Here is a 20671-nt window from a genome sequence, read left to right as displayed (position 1 = left end):
AAATTAATGGTGTTTTATTCCTATGATGGTAAAGCTGAATTTTCAGCCAGTTTTTTTTTCCAGTCTTGGCGTCACATGATCTTTCAGAAATAATACTAACATGCTGATTTGATGCTTAAAAAAAAACTGAACAAACTCCATAATTTGCTGCTTATTAATAGTTAGTTAGGTAGTTGTTAAGTTTAGGTATAGGGTAGGATTAAGGGATCTTAAATATGGTCATGCAGAATAAGGCATTAACATGTGCTTTATAAGTACTAATAAACAGACAATATGCTAGTAAAATGTATGATAATAAGCAATTAGTTAATAGTGAGAATTGGTCCTTATGAAAGGGATAGTTGAAAATGAAAAAAATGAAATGAAATGAAAAATGAAAATCGCCCCATGAATTAGGCTTATTCACCCTCAAGGCATCCTTCTGTATGTGTATATGACTTTCTTCTTTCAGACAAATCCAATCGGAGTTAAATTGAAAAATGTCCTGGGTCTTCCAGGCTTTATAATGGCAATGAATGGGCGTTATTGTTCAAAACAAAACAAAACAAAACACTGGTCACGAATTAGAAGTAGAAAAACAATGATTTTTTTAAAGAAAAATGTCAGAAATTTGAGATATTCCAAGAGGAGACTGATTTTCCTTTGCTAAACATAGGAAACTTTGCTTCCATTGCTCCTGTAAACAAAATCTTGGTTCTCGTGAGCCTTTAGTACACCTAGGATGCCTTGAGGTGTGAGTAAATCATGGGGTAAATTTCATTTTTGTTTGAACTAAACCTTTGAAATTAAGTGTTACCAAAATTCTCAGAGCATTAAATGGAGACCTTAAAAAAGGCCTTGGTGTTCAAATGCTGTAAATCCATTTGTATCTGTCTTTTTATTGTATTTTAAACCACTGCTTCCTCTGTGCCTTTTTTTCCTGCACAGTGAGCATGATGTGGGAGAGGATGACATATACGACTGTGTCCCTTGTGAGGACGATGGGGACGACATCTATGAGGACATCATCAAGGTGGAGGTTAGAAAGCCTATGGTGAGTGAGACGCCATACGGACGACTCTCATTGGTGCGTGTGTGAGAGAGGATATGGATGGATTGTTTTCCTGTCATTTTCCCATGGCTGTGCGCAAGTTCACTTGCTCTGCTTACATTTACCGCTTTGCCTCCTTAATGCTGCAGATCAGATACATGCAGGTAAGTTTCATGCTGAACCGCACATGATTCTCTTATGTTCCTTCAGTCCTCTTTCCTTTCTTTTAAATGTGTGTCGGTACAAGCCCTTCAGCCCTTTACAAATATACAGCATGAAGAACTTGCTGAAAAGGCCCACTCTCATTGGGCCTCATTTATGAAACGAACGTACGACAGAAAATTGGGCGTACAGTCGTTTCAATGCGAAACTTGGAATTTATCAATATGGATGTGATCGGTGGCTACGATCTGGTCTCGTCTTGTGTATACAAGTTTTTGAGTTACCTGCACTTGTGCACAGCATATAAATCTGGTGGAGAATTGTAGAATGACAGCATTTTGTTGGTGTCCTGACCGTTAAATGAAGCTCATTAGCCAATCGTAAACCAGTAAGATTAGAATGTATTTTGGGGGGAATTAAGTCTATCAAAGGAATAAAAAGAATAGGATCACACAAAATATATAATAGGCTTAATATGATTAACAGATTAACAAAAGGTTAAAAAAAAACTTGTGCAACAAGTATAGGCTACGCTGGTTCATTTGTGACACTCTTAATTAATTTTCTTTATTTTCTTTATATCTTTATTTGATTAAATCCATCTGATCACACAGGCACCTCACGCACACACACACAGACAGCTTTAGTTCAGTAGTCCATTGCCTGACAGTTCAGCCTTTCATCATCAAACTAAAATGTAGTCAACCAAACACAAAAGTTACACCGTTTACACGGTTTCATGAATCACACGTAAACTCTGTCGTAAGTTGATTTGTGTGCACAGATCTGCGCTAGTTTCTACGTTAGATTGATAAATGAGGCTCATTGACTCTTTATTGAATTTCCACAATTGTATTTATTTGGAATAGGTGACCAAAAAAAATTATATTTTGTCATCAGATGTTTAGAAAAATGCTATTTTTCATTCAATGAAAGCATATAAATGCCAGATCTCGATAACACCTATATCAAATATCATGTTTTGATCCCTCCATCCTACTTGAAAAGTGAGGAACAAATCAGCATTTATAAAGGCAGACGCTGACATGAATATGTTCTTATGTCTACACCAACTGTTGTCACAGATGTATTTGGCATTCCCAATCCTGGCTGCTTTCAGTGTTGCTAGGCGGCCCTTTGGATGGATTTTTTCCTTTTTTATATTTTTTTTACTCTCTACCGAAACAATTGTTTGTGATCTTAAATTTCTTTGAATGTAAGCAGTTTTGCTTTGACCTTGTCCACCAACAGTACCTGATGTTCAAAAGTTTGTTTGTAATGTTCATTCCAGCTCTGACTTTCGGCTGGTGTGCATCTTCCCCCGGGCTTGCCGGCTTGCATTACACCAAGAGCCAGATTACACAATCAATTGCATTATGTTCTATTAGGTTATTTTCTATTGTTATTGTTTTGTGAATTAACCTAATTTAGTGCCTTAATCCTCATCAAACCCACATTTATGGCTTTCCTACAGTTTTTTTGTTTTATACTTAGACGTGAATGTTGTTTCGAATGAATGAAAGACTCAATTCTAGCATGAACCTCAGTGTTTTAACCTACAGTCTTTGTCAACATTTCCCTTGAGGTTTTGTTGTGAAATATTCTGTCCATCTCTGTCTTTTACTGTAGTATGCTTTGGCCATCCTGATTGTGACCCGAATTCCCTTAAATCACAGATCGATACCTTCTGCCGGTGTTTAAAGCTGCTGAGTAGGTATCCTTCAGGATGATACCAACATGTTTTTTTGTGTGTTTTTTCTTTTTCCCATAACAGAAAATGGGCATGACAGAAGATGATAAGAGGAACTGCTGCTTGCTGGAGATTCAGGAGACAGAGGCAAAGTACTACAAGACACTGGAGGACATCGAGAAGGTGAGAGTGAGAACACAGAGAGTTTTAGAGCTGGAGAGAGTGGAAATGATGACCTGGAATTGGGTTTCGGTCTTGATCGGCACACCCTGATTCAAAATATATAGAGGGAGAGGACAAAAGATGAGAACTGAGCCCTAGGTGACAAGTGTACTTAGATGGCCTGTTGAATTATTCAGTTTCCTTAATGTCAACTTTCCATTTACTTTCATAATATTACTATACAATAATACTCAGTCTTATTGTGCAAAAATCATTGATTTATGGTTTTCTAAAGAAAAAAAAACCCAGGGATGCACACTATATCTGCATCAAAGTTATTTTAGTGTTTTTTTATTTATTTATCAATATTGCATGTTCAGTTGTTCATGCTAATTTCCGTATTTTTATGCATATATTACCTTTGTTAATAATTTCATAACATTTAAACTTAGCAAATCGCAAAATGAACATTTGTATACTGTACATTGTAGTGTTGTGATGTGCAAATTTACATTTCATCTATTGATTTTAGTTTTTAATCTAGACAAATGTTACATGAATGTATAACATGTTGGCAGGGAACATGATTTTGGCAGCCAAAAATGTGTGTAGGCATTAATAGGTTTCAGCCTAAGTAATAGGTTTCAGCCTAAAATTGGGGTTTTCTTGATGTGTGTCCTCCTTTTGCCCTACAGACTCAGGTGTCAGTCATATGACAGAAATGCCATGCACTTGCATAAAGTGTGAAAACGTCCATTTAGTAAATCAGTTTTGTTGGCACTACATTGATACTTGCCCTGGGGCTTTTGCATGCATTCATTCTTGTATGTACAAATTGTGCAAAAACTGAAATGTGTGATGTTTTGTCCTGCCCTGTTTCCAATTGTGCTGTCACACACAACAAACAGAATTTTAAGCGTGACTAAATAAGCCAGTGAACTGGTATTAGAGGTGATGAATCGCTGTCAAAGCAGTGAGGGGTCACGCAAATTTCATATACCAGACTAGTGATGCGGGTTGGGGTGGGTTAAGAAATTGGCACTTTATTGTGGGGCGGATCACTAAAAATAAAAAAAAATAAAAATCAGTTTATGGTGCATGGAATTTAGTGGTGGAAATTTTTATTATTTCAAGAGATTCGTTGATTTTTAGTTCGTTCACCAAAATGATTCGTTCAGATTCGTTCACTGATTTGTTCAGTGACCATTTCTTATTATACACAAATACGCCACAGCAGGTGGCCAAAAAGAGTGTCTTATGTGTTATGGCTTAGGTAGACGATCGATTTACTTGTGACAAAAACTGATTTGGCTTTATTAAAGTGTGTGCATGTTCGCATTAAATAAATAGTCTAAATAAGTTGTTCAGATGAACAAAACACAAGGTTTTCTTGCATAATTAAACATTTTAATTGTTTGGTCAGACTGTTCATATATAATATATTCACATTAATAAATTGTGGATTAAACGTGGCGTTATGTTCTGTATGCTAAATATGAAAACAAGCGTATGTGCACCTATAACTGCGCTTTGTATCTGCTGATTGCTGATCGAGATTTACTTGGGTAAAGAATTATTCGGGTAAAGAAATTTTACTTTATTTGCGGGACGGGCCAAATAATTTCAGAAAAGCGGGACCCGCGGGTTGGAAAAAAAGCCGACCGGCGCATCACTATACCAGACAGATGCTTTGTTAACTGAATGTCGCTTGATTTTTTTTCTTCCTAATTATGCCAAACGTGTCAGTATTGCTCTGAAAACCATTTCTGCTTTGAAACTGAAACAAATAGATGCATTTGCCAGGATTTCTCAGGATTTAGTATGTTTGAACAGCCTGCCCACAGCCATGCTAGACAAATAGTATTTGACTTTTGTTAGTCAAAGACAATTATCAAACTTCAACAAGATATAAGCAGTCATATTGCATGTATTTGATTGTATGCTTTGACTTTATGTTTAATAATTGAATTACATGTGCCATTTCTGGAAATCAGCTCTGATTTTTCTGCCAGGTATTATAGGGCATTCATGGTATTTTCTTCTCTTTTACCTTTTTAGAATTATATGATTCCCCTGAAGCAAGTGTTAACACCACAGGACATGGAGACCATATTTGTGAATTTAGAGGTGAGTGATCATTTACTACTCTATTTTACATTTACAGCCTAAAAATATTTTGTGTTTATTTTTTCCGAAAATATGTTTATTAACAATCACTGTGAACTGTATGTTACTCATATTTTTGTATTAGCTTAAATGTTGAATTTACTAATTATAGTTATGTATTTGTTTACTTTAAAAATAAAGTACATTTATTTTTTATTGCTATATATATACTGTATATATAATGCATATATATTCAGACACTGGACTGTCAAATTAGCTCAATGAGCTGTCTATGTTAAGTAGTTGAAATGGCATAAATGGTAAAATTTTAAATAGGAAAAAGCTTGTGTCTGACAACAAATGAATAATTCTGAGAGGGAAAAAGTATGGAACAACAAATTAATAAATATTGCTTGGGTGGCAATTTTTGACCATTTCTCCACAGGACATCATCAAGGTTCATTTTGCTCTGCTGAGGGCCATTGACCTGACCATGGTGAGTGGGGGCAATGGCCTGGGAAAGATCTTTCTGGACTTCAAGGAGAGGTCAGTACCTTCATGGAGTATTTTGGTTTATCAGTGTCAGTTTTATTATAACACCTTTCCCTTTTGTCAACACCTTAAGCCTCTGTTGAGCTGAAATGACCTCAAGTGAAGGAGACAAAGTCTTCCAGCGTACGCCCACCCCAAAAAAATCCATCACACCAGCAACGCCTGACCGCAGCAGCCCAGCTATTTTAAAATAAATCCTCATCAGAGCCCACAACCCACAGGGCTTAGAAAGAAAATAGACCTGTCTGTGAGAGTCTGCTGCTTTAGAGCTAAACACTTCCTGTTTTGAGTGCTCTTTTTGTCTCCTGTAGCTGCTGTATTAGAAATCAATAACCAGATAATAGAGAAAGTTTTAGCTACTTTATCCACAGTGGATGACAAATACTCGGGGGTTGAAGTAAAATCATAACACCGTTTCATCTATACCTACCAGAGATGGAGAATTTATCCAGCTGTATACAGTCTCTTCTTTTTTACATTCATTTTTGTATTTCTGTTAAACCCCTAAAAGCTATCATAACAACATTGGACCACACTGACTTTTACTGATTGGAAAAAAAATCTATTTTTAAAATAAATTATCTTGTGTATCCATTAATAGTGTACTCTCACTTACAAAGCAGACAATATTAAGATTCAGATGAGCCACTCACTTATTCTCTTTGAAGTTTGAATCTGTGCAGCTGGACCTGGTGTACATCAGGTCACTGGTCTAGGACCGCTGCTGATTCAGCTCAGTAATGTGCAATTTCCCTGCAGTTCCCTTTTTATTGAGAAACACTGAAGACTAACTAAATGACAGGCCCTATAACATGTAGCTTTATTCTAGTAATGCTACAGTACATTAAACTCTGTGTTATCAGGCATTACTGAGACCATCTGAATCCATATTTTATTGTGTAAGAGTTATGCTCTTGCTGTGCTCAGCACAATAGCTGTTTTTTGTTCCATCTGGGACCTACTTAATAAAACCAAGTAGGTGTAACAAAAAATGATAACCTTACTGCAATCAGAGCGCATGCTTCCTCAGAGATGAGAACTTTGGTCTAGTGTTCTGGTTTATTAAGCAACCAGATAGCCTTGCAGTAATATCTTAGGAATTAACGTTGCTACAATTCTTGGAACATGATCTCCAAGTGTTATCCACTTGATAACACTTATGAACTTCAAGAGTGTTATCAGATAACAAGGTTATAAAAATCCTCTTTGTTATACATGCAGATTTTGAGGAAGTTAATGTTCTAGACTTTCAGCAACTTTACTTGTGACCCTAGTCAGTTCATAGCATAAATTTTTAGCCTTTTAGAATCACAAACATTATTTTAGACTTGCACCAGATGTAATCTAAGTCTGATATTAGTGTATATTAACTAGGGTTTGAAATAGATGTTTGTTGAATGTGTAGATGGTAAACTCCAAGCACAAATGGGATTAGCACAAAATGAGGAAATCAACTGAAATAAACATCACTGGCTCATGGCTGATTAGTTCAGCATCATGTGGCAGTCACCAAGCTTTTACTCAACTCAGCCTTATTTTGTCCTAAACCTAAATGACAAGAAGATGTTGCAGAACAATACAGCTTTGGAAAGTCAGGTTTGGAGTGACATCAGGCTGAGTTGAGGACTGTAAATGATGAGATCATTTTAATGTTTGGGTAACTTTCCCTTTAAGGGTACTAAGTATGGTTTGCTTCTAATTATCAGTTTTGTTCATAATCAAATGTATAATTATTTGCTTTATATTATTAACTTGTATTGCCTTAATATTCAAGATACTCTGTTTATTTCATGTTGACTTTAAAGTACTCAGAATGCCCTTTATAGCAGCCACTTGTTCTAATGCACATTAAAGACTTTGTTTCTCTTTTAATTTCCTCTCTGCTGTAGACATCTAATTTAACCTCCGCTTGAGCACTTCCATAGATATCTTATCTCTCGGGTGGGTAAATAACTTCTCCCAGTGAGAATTACTATATAGACTCTTGCGAGAGGAACTGAGACTTTGTTTTGCATTAGATTAATTTAATACAGCAGCTGCGGAGGGCATTTGCATTTTCACAGGGAAAGGCAGATCTCTACATTACTGTGGTGTAGGCAATGATAATCAGAGGTTTGTTTTCGGTAATGACAGCACACTCTGGCAAAATTCAAAATGTTCTGTAAGATCCAAATGTTTTTTTTAAGCCCCATTAACTGAAGCACACCCAGTCAGAATTTATATGTGCTTATTTACAGTTGTTTGAGTTGGTGACAGGGATCGATCGCTTCCAAAAATAAAGCATGGAAAAAAATAGAGATTGAGGAGACAGCCCTATTGTTTCCATTTGTCAGTTTGCATAGGTAATTGGCCCATTACAAGGCTCTTTCCTGAGCCCAGCGGGCAACATCACACAGAGTCGGTGTGACAGCACCGCCTCTCTCGCCCACATTCTTTTGTTTATGTAATTCTGAGCCTGTCATCTCATTGAGCCAGTATTCCGTGGGTGCTTGCACTATGACATGACATTGCAGTAGTGTGGCCCTGTTCTGACATGCATGGCCATTTCATTATGCCTTAACACTGGACATTCTTGCTGTCTTCTTGATTTTACTTCTTATTTTCTTCACCTGTTTGCTTGTCTGTATTGCGCACCACCATCAATAGTCTTATCTCATGCTCAATTCCTGTCAGTTAATTTTCAGACAGTCTCAACATATGGTTGACACTTTGCATGAAATGGCAGTTGAACGGCTAAATTGTTGTTGTTTTTCTCTTTCTAATAAGAAAAATTAAGAAAATATTTGCGCATGAGAAAGAAGGCGGCTTTTATAAAAAAATTCCTCAGAATAAAATCTGACAAGATATATTTACATTTGGTGGCATTACCCATTAAATAACAACGAGTATTTTTGGCAAATTATTCATTTCATTAAAGCAGGACTGTGTCATTCGCCTTTGCAATTTTTCATCTGATTGGCATGTTTCTATTTTTCATGGGATGAACAGTCCCTCTCCCTTTCCTCTCAACAAAGAGAGAAATGGCCAGGGGATTTGGCTGTTGTACGGTTGCTGTTTTCCACACCTCTGTCTATTGCTCCAAAAGCCCAGCTGCTTAATTAATTTTGTTATCTCCACTTGTAAGTCCCTTCAACCTTTTGCAGTGTTGGTTTCCATAGAATGAAATAATTAAAAAGCCTTTCAGAAGCTGTTTACACTGTGAAGGGCATATTGAAGAGCGAAAATACCATCATGTTTTAAACAAAATCGGCAAGCTGCTTTCTAAGGCTACTTCCACACAGCGTCATGTCAAGAAATAGCTCTGTCCACACAAAACCAGTGAAACCAACCGAAAACGATGTAGTATACATGCCAGATCAGTATGAGATACACAAAAAATGAAGAAGTAGTCTTGGAGCATGCGCATAAACCTTACGCGCTGTATACAAACCATTGTTGTTGTTGCTCCTACATGACGTAGCAGTGTCTGACTAGGGTCGACACGTGGGGTTATTACATCATCATTTCAGAAAATATCTAAGAAGCCACCTCGAGAGTGCAAAGCAAATCAGTTTTTAAACTGTTATAGAGGTCGGTAAAGTCTAAAATGGGATTTGTTTTAGGGTTATTTCCAAACTAATTTATGTGATGGTGCTGGAATGAACTCAGAGGTGCTGAGGAACATTATTAGTTGGTTTGCGTTGAGATTGAGCCACTGTTCACTCTGTGTGGGCTGTGTTAGAGTGAAGGTGAGGGGTCTTCAATGCCTCATGACTGAGACTATTACTTCTCTCACTTGCCTGTCACTTCCACTTTGCTTTGCGTTTTCCTCGCTGGCCTGGGTCTTTTCCAGTGGACAGATATAATCTGGAAGCAGAGCGTCTATACCAAATTGTATTTTCTGTGAAATAGCATGCATGACTGCTTTGCCATAATGAGAAAGTTGGTGCAGCTTGTGGTAGCACCGGAAGAGAGTTGAATTCAAAGAACATGTGTTTACACGGCCATGGCAAAGGCTTTCACCCTGGGGAATATTCACACACAAGCAACCCAGGGCTTTTTTTCTCTCTCCATATCTTACCTTCTCAATCACATCCCACCCTCATAGTCTGAAGTGCCAAAAGAGGTGGAAACCAGGATGAACTTCTAGAGAAGAGCCTGAATAGCCTTGACTGTTTTGCCATTGCAGTTGTCAGGATGCTGCATGTTCAAGGTTAATTGGCATCATAAAGCCAACGAGACTGTGCCAACACAAATTGCAGCATTTCTTTTCATTTCAACACCTTTCTCTAACAACACTGATGCCTTTGGGGAGACCAAGTGTTTAGCACTCCAGGCTGGATCAGTCGACAGAATTGGCTTCACAAAGAGCACATTTCTTGAGACTGTAGTGCCCATGTGCATTGCTTCTTGTTAACAAGTTTCACTTCTGTCCAATTGCATTTAATTGCACATGATTAATGGGTCGTTAAAGAGTGATCTCCACTGCACACTAATGTAAGTCCTGAGTACAACCCTGAATGAAAGGGCATTTGCAGCCTTCCTTAACAAATCTGCTCACTGGATGTGTAAGCTATTATCTTTAGAATCAGAAGTGTATCACTATATTGAATCAGTGCATTAGGCCTTAAAGTGACAGCAGCCTAATAACCTGCAGCTCTCTGTGTCATTCATGTTAATTAACAAATGGCAGAGATCATTCACTGCTCTTGACTGAATAACTGTTGTAGGTTTAGCAAAGATCAATCTATATTTATTGTTATTTTACATTTGATTATTCGGTTTCTGAATACTGCTGTTAGAAATACCTGGAAAAACTTTTTTGATCATCCCAAAATTTTCGGGATTTTGTTACATCCCTAGTAAAAACAGTGATGTTGTGAAATGTTTTTTTTTATTTTATTTGATAGCAAAGCTGAATGTTGAGCCACGATACTTTGTTCAAGATTTTTTTTTTCAAAAAAGTTAAACAAATAGAACAATTAGGGGTGTGCCGGTTTCAGAATTGGTGATGATGGTTATGACGTGAGTCAAATGTGACGGTTCATAACATAACCGTCGGGGGGGTTGGGGGAGCGGATAGCGTGTTTCATTGTCTCGCCACCATGCTAGTGGATCTGCCGTAGAGTCAATTGGTTGTTCCTGGAGATAGCAGGTTAACTCCGTGTCAGCGCGCGCTCTGATCGGTAAAGGGGCAGAGATTTCAAACCTCCGTTTATTAAGGAGATCTGTCACAAAACTCATCATCGGCGCCAACGTTTTATGAGCAAATTTCAAAGCCGCACCCGCCCGCCATCCGCTGATTGTTTTGCGGTCTATGGACGATGCAATGCTTTGCTGATGCGAGCCGCAAAAAAAAAGCCATTGTCTGTTCTAGAAAGGATGCAGCAAAGATATTTAATACTAATGTATGAGGCATAGGCCTACGCTGAGTTTCATTTACGATGAGATGCGCTCTAGTTCACAGTGCAGTGCAAGTGAACACGGCGCGCTGGCGCTTCCATGTCACGGTTATCATTGTCTGCTATATTTGCCTTTTATTTATTAAAATACATGCAATTGGTTGATGAAACATTTATTAAAATTAAGATAAAATTTGTACAAAACGAAATTCGTTTTTAAGAAAGGTTTTCTACAAAGCAAAATTTAATGTAAAGTGGTAAATATCATTTCTGACGATTTACAAAACTTCATTAAGTGGTAAAAACCATGTCTCCCGATATATTGCACATCTTATGATCCTATCTAAAAAATGAAAATAATTTTTGATAATGTTTGTAAAAAATATTTTAATGACACGGTTTTGGCGGTTATAGCGTTCTAATGACGGTGTTCAACTATAACCGCCGGTCTCAAGGTTATATACTGACCGTCAAACCGCTTAAGAACAATACAACATTTTTCATCAATGTAATTTGAAATGTAAAAGTTTGATGCATTTAATACCTTTTAAAGAGAAAGACTGTTCTTCACTTAACGTGAAGATTTTTGTTCCATTATTCTTGCATTGTTTGAAGTGTCCTACATAAAGCACCGTCTCTCCCTCGCAGTCCTTTTTACAAGGCACCTGAAACATTTAATCTGGAAATTGCCTTGTAAAGAAGACCTTCATGTTCAATTATGCCTGTGACATCTGTTATTACAGCTAATTCCCGACACCTGCTAAAGCATTTTCAATATGCAGTTAAATATGCATTTTGGCTCATAATTGAGTGGGGCTGCCATTAATCTCCATCAGTCCATTTCCATGAGGAGCCAAGTCGTCTCTCTTGTTCCAGATTAGCCTTTAATCAGGCCTGCTTAGTCCAAGGGCACGGAGGCCCAGACATTGAGCAGAGCAGCAGGGGAGCACACTTTTCAGCCCAAGACTACAGTTTTAGTTTCGTTCTCATATAGTAAAAGATTTTAACGGGTGCTCGCGTGTCAACATAAAGAGGTGAGACTGAATTATAGAGGCCATCAAGAAGACTAACACTTCACAGACCATACTTAATGAGCTGGATTTGAGTTGATCCTCATCTTTTGATTCATTCGACCTTACCCAGATGTATTTTTCTTTAGAGGATAATCCAGATTGGATATAGATAAAATGTTTCTTGCTTTGATCAGACCACTTTTCTTTCCAGATTTGATCTTTCTTATTTGGTATTCTATGGGATTTCTATTTCATTCGTCATTCTTTCATGATCAAGGATAACTAAGCAATGATTATATATTGTAAATTGAAATTGTCCATAGTTAAGAGGCAGGCAAGCCGAGCGTATCCAAGGGTTTGAGCTTGCCAACTCTGCCAGTGTCCTACTTAAATCAGAGGCAGAAATCTGTGCCTCACGTGGGGCCATCATCTAGACGAGATGACTTTGAGCTGCTTCCAGAATGTGCTGATCACTATCAGGAGTCCATTGTGAAATTTAATAAATGTGTCTTGATGTCTTCAGAGGCCTAAATTAATTTGTACCCAATCCAGAATCCACAACATGCTTCACTCAGATTAATTAGATAAAAGAGCACAACAGATGTAGCTCTATTTTGAAATTATATAACACTATTTGTTCATGATTTGTAGCTCAGATTATTATGTGTTTAAAAATATTATTATTAATGGTTTCAAAGATTCAGATTAAAATTAAAATCCTGTCATTATTTACTGATCAAAACCAAATGACACCAATGACAGTCTGTTGTTTTCCATATAATGAAACTATTCCTTTTATATGTTGAGACGGAAGAATTGAATGTGATTGCAAGGTCATGATTTCGATCTTTTGATCTTTCTTTTGAAGACTGCTGATCTACGGCCAGTATTGCAGCCATATGGAGAACGCACAGAAGACACTGGATGAGCTGATTGCCACACGGGAAGATGTCAAATGTAAAGTGGAGGTATGCTATACAGTCTAATCTTGTACATTTTTAAAGTGTCTGTGGTGTGGTTTTGTGTACATATATATATCTATATATATATATATATATATCTATATATATATATATATATATATATATATATATATATATATATATATATAGATATATATATGTATATATATATATATCTATAGATATATATATATACATACATACATACATATACAGACACACGCACATATACATACTTTAAATACATATATACTAGTGGTCAACAGTTTGGAATAATTAAGATTTTTTTATTTTGTTGAAAGAAGTCTCTTATGCTCACCAAGGCTGAATTTATTTCAAACAAAACAGTAAAACCAGCAATATTGTGAGATATTATTGCAATTTAAAGCAGCTGTTTTCTATTATAAAATATTTATGATGTAATTTCTGTCAATTCTATTTCTGTTATTGCAGATTTTCAGCAGCCATTACTCTGATTTTCAGTGTTAAATAATCCTTGAGAAATCATTCTAATATGCTGATTTGGTGTTAAAATCAACATTTACTATTGTCACTGTTGAAAACCATTGTGATGGTTAACATTTTGGTGGAAACTGTGATAGACAACCATTCAAAATTTTAGAGTAAGCAATGATCCATTCATATTATAAAAAATTACAAGAAAGACACATATGTTGTTACAAAAGATTTCTATTTTAAGTAAATGGTGTTCTTTTGAACTTTCTTTCTATCAAATAAAAATATACATCTATAAGTACAATTACAATTAATTTTATGAGGAGCAGACCAATATGTGAGTTGTCATTCACTGAAAATCGTCTCCAGTTTGCTTTTAACTGCTAGGACTTGATCACTGGTCAATGTGAACTGAATCAGATACAGTCTGATTTGTAAAAAAAAAAAAAGAAGAAGAAGAAAAAAGAAAACTCATACAGGAATGTTTTTTGACCTAGACCAGTTTCATGAAATAATCTGACTCACAGAACAATTTGTTCATTTAACTGACATTTTTATCTCTCTCATTATTTCAATCTGTTCCAGTCGTGTGGCTTGGAGAAGACTGGATTGGATTAACTTTATAGTTGATGAGTCAAATGCACAACTTTTATGATCCTTTGTTTTCCTTTTTTAAAGTTTGAAAGCTCCAGTACTCATTCATTTTTATAGCATGAAAAACAGCAACCAGGACATTATTATTTTTTTTAATCTTTTGTGCATGTGCATTTGAAACGTGGGTGAATAAATGATGACAAAATGACATTTTTGAATTACATTGAAATGTCTTTTTAAGTGAATGAATAATGCTCAAAATCAACATGCAGGCCTCACTCACTTAAACTGTACTTCTCATCAGCCAGTGCTGAAGCAGGAACACTGCCTTAAAAAGACTCTTTTAAACAGCTCTTTCTCCCAGACACTTCTCCAGTGGTCAGCTCCAGCACAGTATTCCCTCTGAGCAGACTGCTGTTGACAGTTTTGGGACATGAGCTAATTTTGCTCTCTCTTAATGCTGCTCAGGATGCAAAGACTACAGGGCTGTTTTTGTGCCTGACAGTCTGAGGCAGTGTGGTTTACTTAATGACTCCAAAAATAAAGACTGGCAAGAGAAGCCATTATTTCCACACAGGATTAGAGATGAAATCACAGCAACCGCACTTCTGGACATGCTTGTTGACACACATAAGAAGGGCTCTGTAATCAGGTACAGTCCATTCAATGCATGGTTATGAGACCTCTTGGATAGAGACAAGTGGCTCTTGTAGTGGATTAGTCAGAGATGCTTCATAAGGAGGGACATGGAGTCACTGATAGTCATAGAGATGATGAGCCTCTTCCTCAGTCTATTCTGAATGTCAAGCCTGACATTTGAGCAGTCCGTCCTCCTTGCTTACTGGCCATTTGAGAACAGGAAGATTAAAAAAAGGAAGGGATTAACAGTGAAAAGTGAAGACGACAAATCATGTCTGTTTGTATACAATATGCAGTTTATACATGGTAGACAAAATGAAATAAAAAAAATGTAATGGACATATTACGGTTTAATTAATAAATGTTTCAGGTCTTATTGTGTGTGTGATTAGGAACTATTGAAGCCTGTTTCCATCTCAGATAATTGTCTTTAAAATAGGAAATTAAGTCGTATTGTGAGATACAGAGTCACAATTACAGAATAAAGTTGAAGTATTTATTCATGTTTGTATTTATTTTGGGTGCAGATTTCCATAGTATACAGGATTCCAAAGAAAAACATGTTTTCATAATCATTAATAGAAATTAGAGGAAAAATATCATTGGCCATAAATCCAGTCAAATCCTAATAGATAAAACCAAGTCTTGTCTTTTATTATTTATTTTGTTGCAAAATATGCCACATTCCAGAAAGTCTTGTCATCTTTAATAATTATGTGAGTTTAAAATACCACTTTTCTTTATTGTGGGCATTATTTGTTCTGAGATTTTCCTTTTAAAAACTGCTGACCTGTTGCCATAATCTTTCTCCACAGGAGTGTACCATGAAAGTCCAGGAGGGGAAGTTCAAACTGCAGGATCTCCTGGTGGTCCCTATGCAGAGGGTCCTCAAATACCACCTTCTGCTTAAGGTGAGAGTCACCATCAACACTACTGTGAGCTGTCATTAAGAGTGTTATAAGAAAAATTCAACTGTGACAACACCGGTAATAACAGTATCACCAACAGTATCTCCCACGTTTATTGCCTAGCCAATATTAGAACGGTTTTAAAATGAATAAGAATATAAGATAGGCCTTAATGAATTACACAAACTTTAAATAAGATAAAACCATATAATTAAGAAAAGAATGTAAAAGAAGAACTTCCAAAATGACCTTAGCCTACATAAATGACAAGTAGGCACTCTAAAAAAATAAAAACACTTTAATTGGCATTTATTTACAGTGCTTTCTTTTTGGGGGGCTGTGGCTCGACGTCGGCTTCCTCCTCATTTTGTTCTCTCTCTTCTCTCACGATGTGCGTTGATGGCAGTTTCCTACCTAGGATGACTGTTTCTTCCTCTGTTATCTTCGTGGTTTTTTTGGGTCGTGGTCATCATTGTAGAGCGGGTTCAGGAATGTTGTTGCCTGCTTGCTTCTGGCAGAGCTTCATATTTTTCATCTAAATAGATACGATTCCGGCTTACAGGTTGGCTGTCAGTTGTCTATCCTCATCTGATGGGGCCAATGTGTCTTCTTTAATGAGACGCAGCACAGGGAGAAGAGATGATGCAGTTTTATGCTGATCTAGATTGTCACTGTCTCTTGGCACGAAGCATTGTAGCTGAATTCAGTTTTTAATTATAGTGCATGCTCTCTTTTAAAATAAATTATTTATTATTATTATTTTTACTTAATTTGAATAAATATTTAAGAAAAATGAATACTTTAAAGATATCAAAACGACGATAGGGAGGTGTCACAGTGGGAAAGTGATGTAACTGGTGTTGCGTCTTAAAACCGGTAACACTGTCAACACCGTCGTTCGCGGCAAGCCTAGTACTGTACCTGTTCATCTTCCATTTATTTTGTTTTCGGTTTAAAGTTTGAAAACAGCAGAACGACAGTACCTTGTGAACCCCCAAATCCTATTAAACATTCAGATCATTTTACCTCATCCAACAAGACCCATGTGGCTCTCCACTCTGCTCAGCCACTGCTAATAGAGATCATGTATAAAACAGGATGCCCTGCATGATACAAACCATCATTAATTCACAACACACATTAATAATGGATATGGAAAGAAAGAGTGTGACGTTTGACCGACAGCCAGGATACAGCAGAGAGGGAAGTGAGCACTGGGAGGTGGATAAAGTGTCACTGTTTAAATCAGTCATGCTTAAATCATATTATCCACTGTCCATTTCAAATTTGGGAGAAGTGATACAGTAGAAGGGCTTTAATATCATTCAACAATATGACACACAATTTCAACAATACTATTACAAGCATTCAATCAAGCATTTAACAGAAGTGTGGTATATATTTTTTTCTCTATATGTGTGTGTATATACATATATACACAACATTAAAATAATGTATTTTAGAGTGAAATATCACCATAAATAGGTTTTGTATCAGGCTAAGAATTTGTTATGAAGTTATCATTATGTTGTCTGTCCACAGGAGTTGGTAGGTCACTCTATTGAACGCCCGGAGAGACAGCAGCTTAAAGAGGCACTAGAAGCCATGCAGGTTTGAACTCTTATATGACCGTCATATACACATATTATCCCAATACAGAGTTTGATTTCAACAGTGGGTTGTAATATAATTAAGCCTAGCAGAATGTTTGATGTGTAATCAGTGGCTTGGATTTTTTTCTGTCTATTTGTCTTTGAAGGACCTGGCAATGTACATCAACGAGGTGAAAAGAGACAATGAAACCCTGAAGAAAATAAGTGAATTTCAGAGCTCAATAGAAAATCTAGTAAGTGTTCATAAAGTGCGATTCTCTAGCATAATCTGAAAAAAAATGCAGAAAGAGGATGTACCTTAAAGGTCACTAATAATTATTTGTATGTGCGTTTGAATGAAAGATGTTTTCCTGTACATGAAAATATATCATTCATATTCCTTGGCCTACCTGTTTCTGTTGAGGTACCCATGTAATTATCGATGCTGAGAACATCATAGCTGGTATCAGTATTTCAGCTTTTTGGTATGGACTCAACAATAATTCATGGTGGCTTCACGAAAACCTTCTATGAGGATTGCAAAAATATGGTTTTGCCCCTCTACTGTGTCAAGTGAAAGACTTATGATGTCTGAGCCTGTGCACTTTTCAGCTTGCTGGCAAATTCCTCTTTATCCCCAAACATTTAGTTGTTTACAAGCCTCTACCTGCCCCTGTCTGTCACTTTTGTTCAGTAAAATAAATCCTGAAAGCCTCCAGGCCATGGGCACAGGGAGGATGTGTTTAGGACTGTGTTTGAAGGGAATGAAATCAGTGTATCCTCTCCCAGTAGCTAATGTAGGAGTTAGTGGATCTGCTCTGGTTTATTTATGTGAACCCTGTGATGTCAATGACGCCCGTGGCTAAACATCAAAGAGCCAATGAGGCATGCCACTTACAGACAAAATACATTCACTGTGGTCTTTGCTAGCTGCCTGTATGTAGAGTTGTATGTATGTAGCATTTATTTGCCAGTAACATCTAAGATAATTGCATGAAGTCTTCTTCTTCAAACATACTTCTTCTACAGTATGTTGTTTTCCCCCATTTTGTAGCCACAGTTGATACATAAACCTATTTATGTAAAAAGAAAAAAAATACAGCAACAGTATGGAGCTACATAATAATGAGGTATTTTGCAATAAAGAACTCTTTTGATATTTTTTCTCACACAAAAATTACCTGCAAACAAAATGTTGTGCAAGACAAAAATATTCTAAAAAAAAAAATCTTTGACGTGCTCGTGAAAAAAAACAAAAACTTTTACACCAAACATCAGTGGTTTTGCATGCTAAATCTTTCTTTCGATGTAAAATAAAATTATCTCCCTATAACTATCCATATGGCAGTATTTGAGAATTCTGTTATTATTTTTGCAATTCCAATTAATGCATTCAAATGTAACTTATACTTACATGTAATATTCCATATTGCATACAGGAACAATTGATGCTTGAATGTATGTCGCAAAGAAATGTATAAATTCCTTGAGCCATTATGCCATTATAAATGTGTGTGTGTGTGTGTGTGCTTGAATCATTCACAGCAGGTGAAGTTAGAGGAATACGGTAGGCCAAAGATAGATGGAGAGCTTAAAGTGTGCTCTATAGTTAACCGGACCAAACAAGACAGGTACGACTGCACCTTCTTTATATGTTTTCATATGAAACGAGAAGAAATGACCTTTGACCTGTTCTACTACAAACATATTGTGTTATCTTTTTTCTGTGTTTTCTGTACCTAGATACATCTTCCTGTTTGATAAAGTTGTGATTGTTTGCAAGAGGAAAGGTTATAACTATGAGTTAAAAGAGATCATCGAACTTCACTTCTACAAGATGTCTGATGACCCTATGAATAACCGTGACGTGAAAAAGGTGAGAAGGCCTTTGATTCGCCAGCCATCAGGCCTGTTCCAGAATAATTATTCCTGATTTTATTGCTTCTTTCAAATTGATTCAGGCAATGATCTTTATCTATTGCTTGTTAACCTTGCAAAAGCAAATAGGATGATCTGATAGTTTGCTCTGTGAATAGCACAGATGGATTGCGTTCATTATACACTTGTCCTTGAGTGTTAAAGCATGATGCTCATAATTTCAACCAATCAGAGATGATGCACTGCCCTCTCCGGTGCTCTAGCATGTGTATGTAAATGCAGAGAAGCCAATGTATTCTCCATGGATCTAACAATCAGGAATTTTTGCATGTATATGAGAATGCATGTGTAACAGGGTATATCTCTCTTTTTCTCTCTCTCCTTTTTTTTCTCTTTACCTTCAATATCTTTGCATGCCTGCCAGTCGAGTGGAAAAATGGTAAGCTGAATGCTCATGTTCTCTTAGTAATGAGGTGCTGTGATTGTGCCTTTCACTTCTGTGATATTGTGATCCGTTTTCTTTAATCTCAAGAGATCCACAGCAGTTTTACACTGCCAGAATATAAACATAGTGTTTACATATTGCCATTTTAGCATTTTTTGTAGAATCTGAAAGTTCCAAGCTATTTTTTACTCGATACAGCACGTAAAAGGTTGAGTTCACCCAAAAAGGAAAATGATCCTCATTTTCTCACCCTCAAGTTGATCCAAACTTCTATGAATTTCTTTCTTCTGTTGAACACAAAAGAATGTCAGTAACCAAACAGTTGCCATTAGCCCTGACTTCCATAGCATTTTGACCTACTATAAAAAGTCAGTTGCTGCATTCTTCAAAATATCAACAAAGTGTTCAGCATAAGAAAGAAATATAAGAAAGAATCTGAGGGTGAGTAAATGATTACAGAATTTTCTAGAAAATCCTCTCACTAATACTATTGACTAGCAATCAGTAAAATGTAGGCAGCATTATGTAGGTAAAGACTCTTAAAAGGGGACAATCAAAATGTCCCATTCTATTTCAATAAAAAAACTTGTCAACGTAGAAATAGAATGTTAAGTGAATTCATGTTGCCTTTTGAAATTTAAGTGGGGGTGAAATGCTATTTCATGCATACTGAGTTTTTTTACACTGTTAAAGAGTTGGATTCCCATGCTAAACATGGACAAAGTTTCAAAAATTAAGTTGTACGTTTGAAGGAGTATTTCTGTTCCAAAAATACTACTTCCGGTTTGTCACAAGTTTCGGAAAGTTTTTTTTTCGAGTATGGCTCTGTGTGACGTTAGATGGAGCGGAATTTCCTTATATGGGTCCTGACGCACTTCTGCCGGAAGAGCGCGCGCTCCAGTATAGCAGAGCACTGAGAGCACAGACATTCACTGATCAGAGCGAGAGCGTCGCGAAATGTCACAAAAGGAGTGTGTTTTTGGTGGCCAGGGCAAGACAACCCTGCACAGATTACCAAAAGAGAAACAGCATTAAGGGACCAGTGGATGGAGTTTATTTTTACAGAGCATCAACGGAGTTGTGCAAGTGTTTTTGTTTGTT

The 20671-nt window shown here is 36.6% G+C and overlaps 1 protein-coding gene across 10 annotated transcripts in view; it reads left to right on the top strand.

Moving 5' to 3' along the window:
- Nucleotides 1-20671, top strand: part of vav2 (vav 2 guanine nucleotide exchange factor) — a 157858-nt gene that overhangs the window by 127929 nt on the left and 9258 nt on the right. For 5 of the 10 annotated variants that reach the window (XM_026235029.1, XM_026235025.1, XM_026235024.1 and 2 more), the window contains exons 5-16: nt 928-1033; nt 1180-1194; nt 2967-3065; nt 5103-5171; nt 5596-5696; nt 12965-13064; nt 15563-15658; nt 17198-17266; nt 17415-17501; nt 18793-18878; nt 18991-19123; nt 19550-19564. In XM_026235029.1, coding sequence (XP_026090814.1) covers nt 928-1033; nt 1180-1194; nt 2967-3065; nt 5103-5171; nt 5596-5696; nt 12965-13064; nt 15563-15658; nt 17198-17266; nt 17415-17501; nt 18793-18878; nt 18991-19123; nt 19550-19564 — 976 coding nt within the window. The remainder of the gene's footprint in view (nt 1-927; nt 1034-1179; nt 1195-2966; nt 3066-5102; nt 5172-5595; nt 5697-12964; nt 13065-15562; nt 15659-17197; nt 17267-17414; nt 17502-18792; nt 18879-18990; nt 19124-19549; nt 19565-20671) is intronic. The other 5 variants (XM_026235033.1, XM_026235028.1, XM_026235034.1 and 2 more) reach the window with 3 other exon arrangements.

The sequence above is a fragment of the Carassius auratus genome, chromosome 46 (genome assembly GCF_003368295.1).
Source record: "Carassius auratus strain Wakin chromosome 46, ASM336829v1, whole genome shotgun sequence".
Classification (NCBI taxonomy): Eukaryota; Metazoa; Chordata; class Actinopteri; order Cypriniformes; family Cyprinidae; genus Carassius; species Carassius auratus.
Note: the sequence above shows the minus strand (reverse complement) of the source record. Positions and strands in the feature narration are given on the sequence as shown.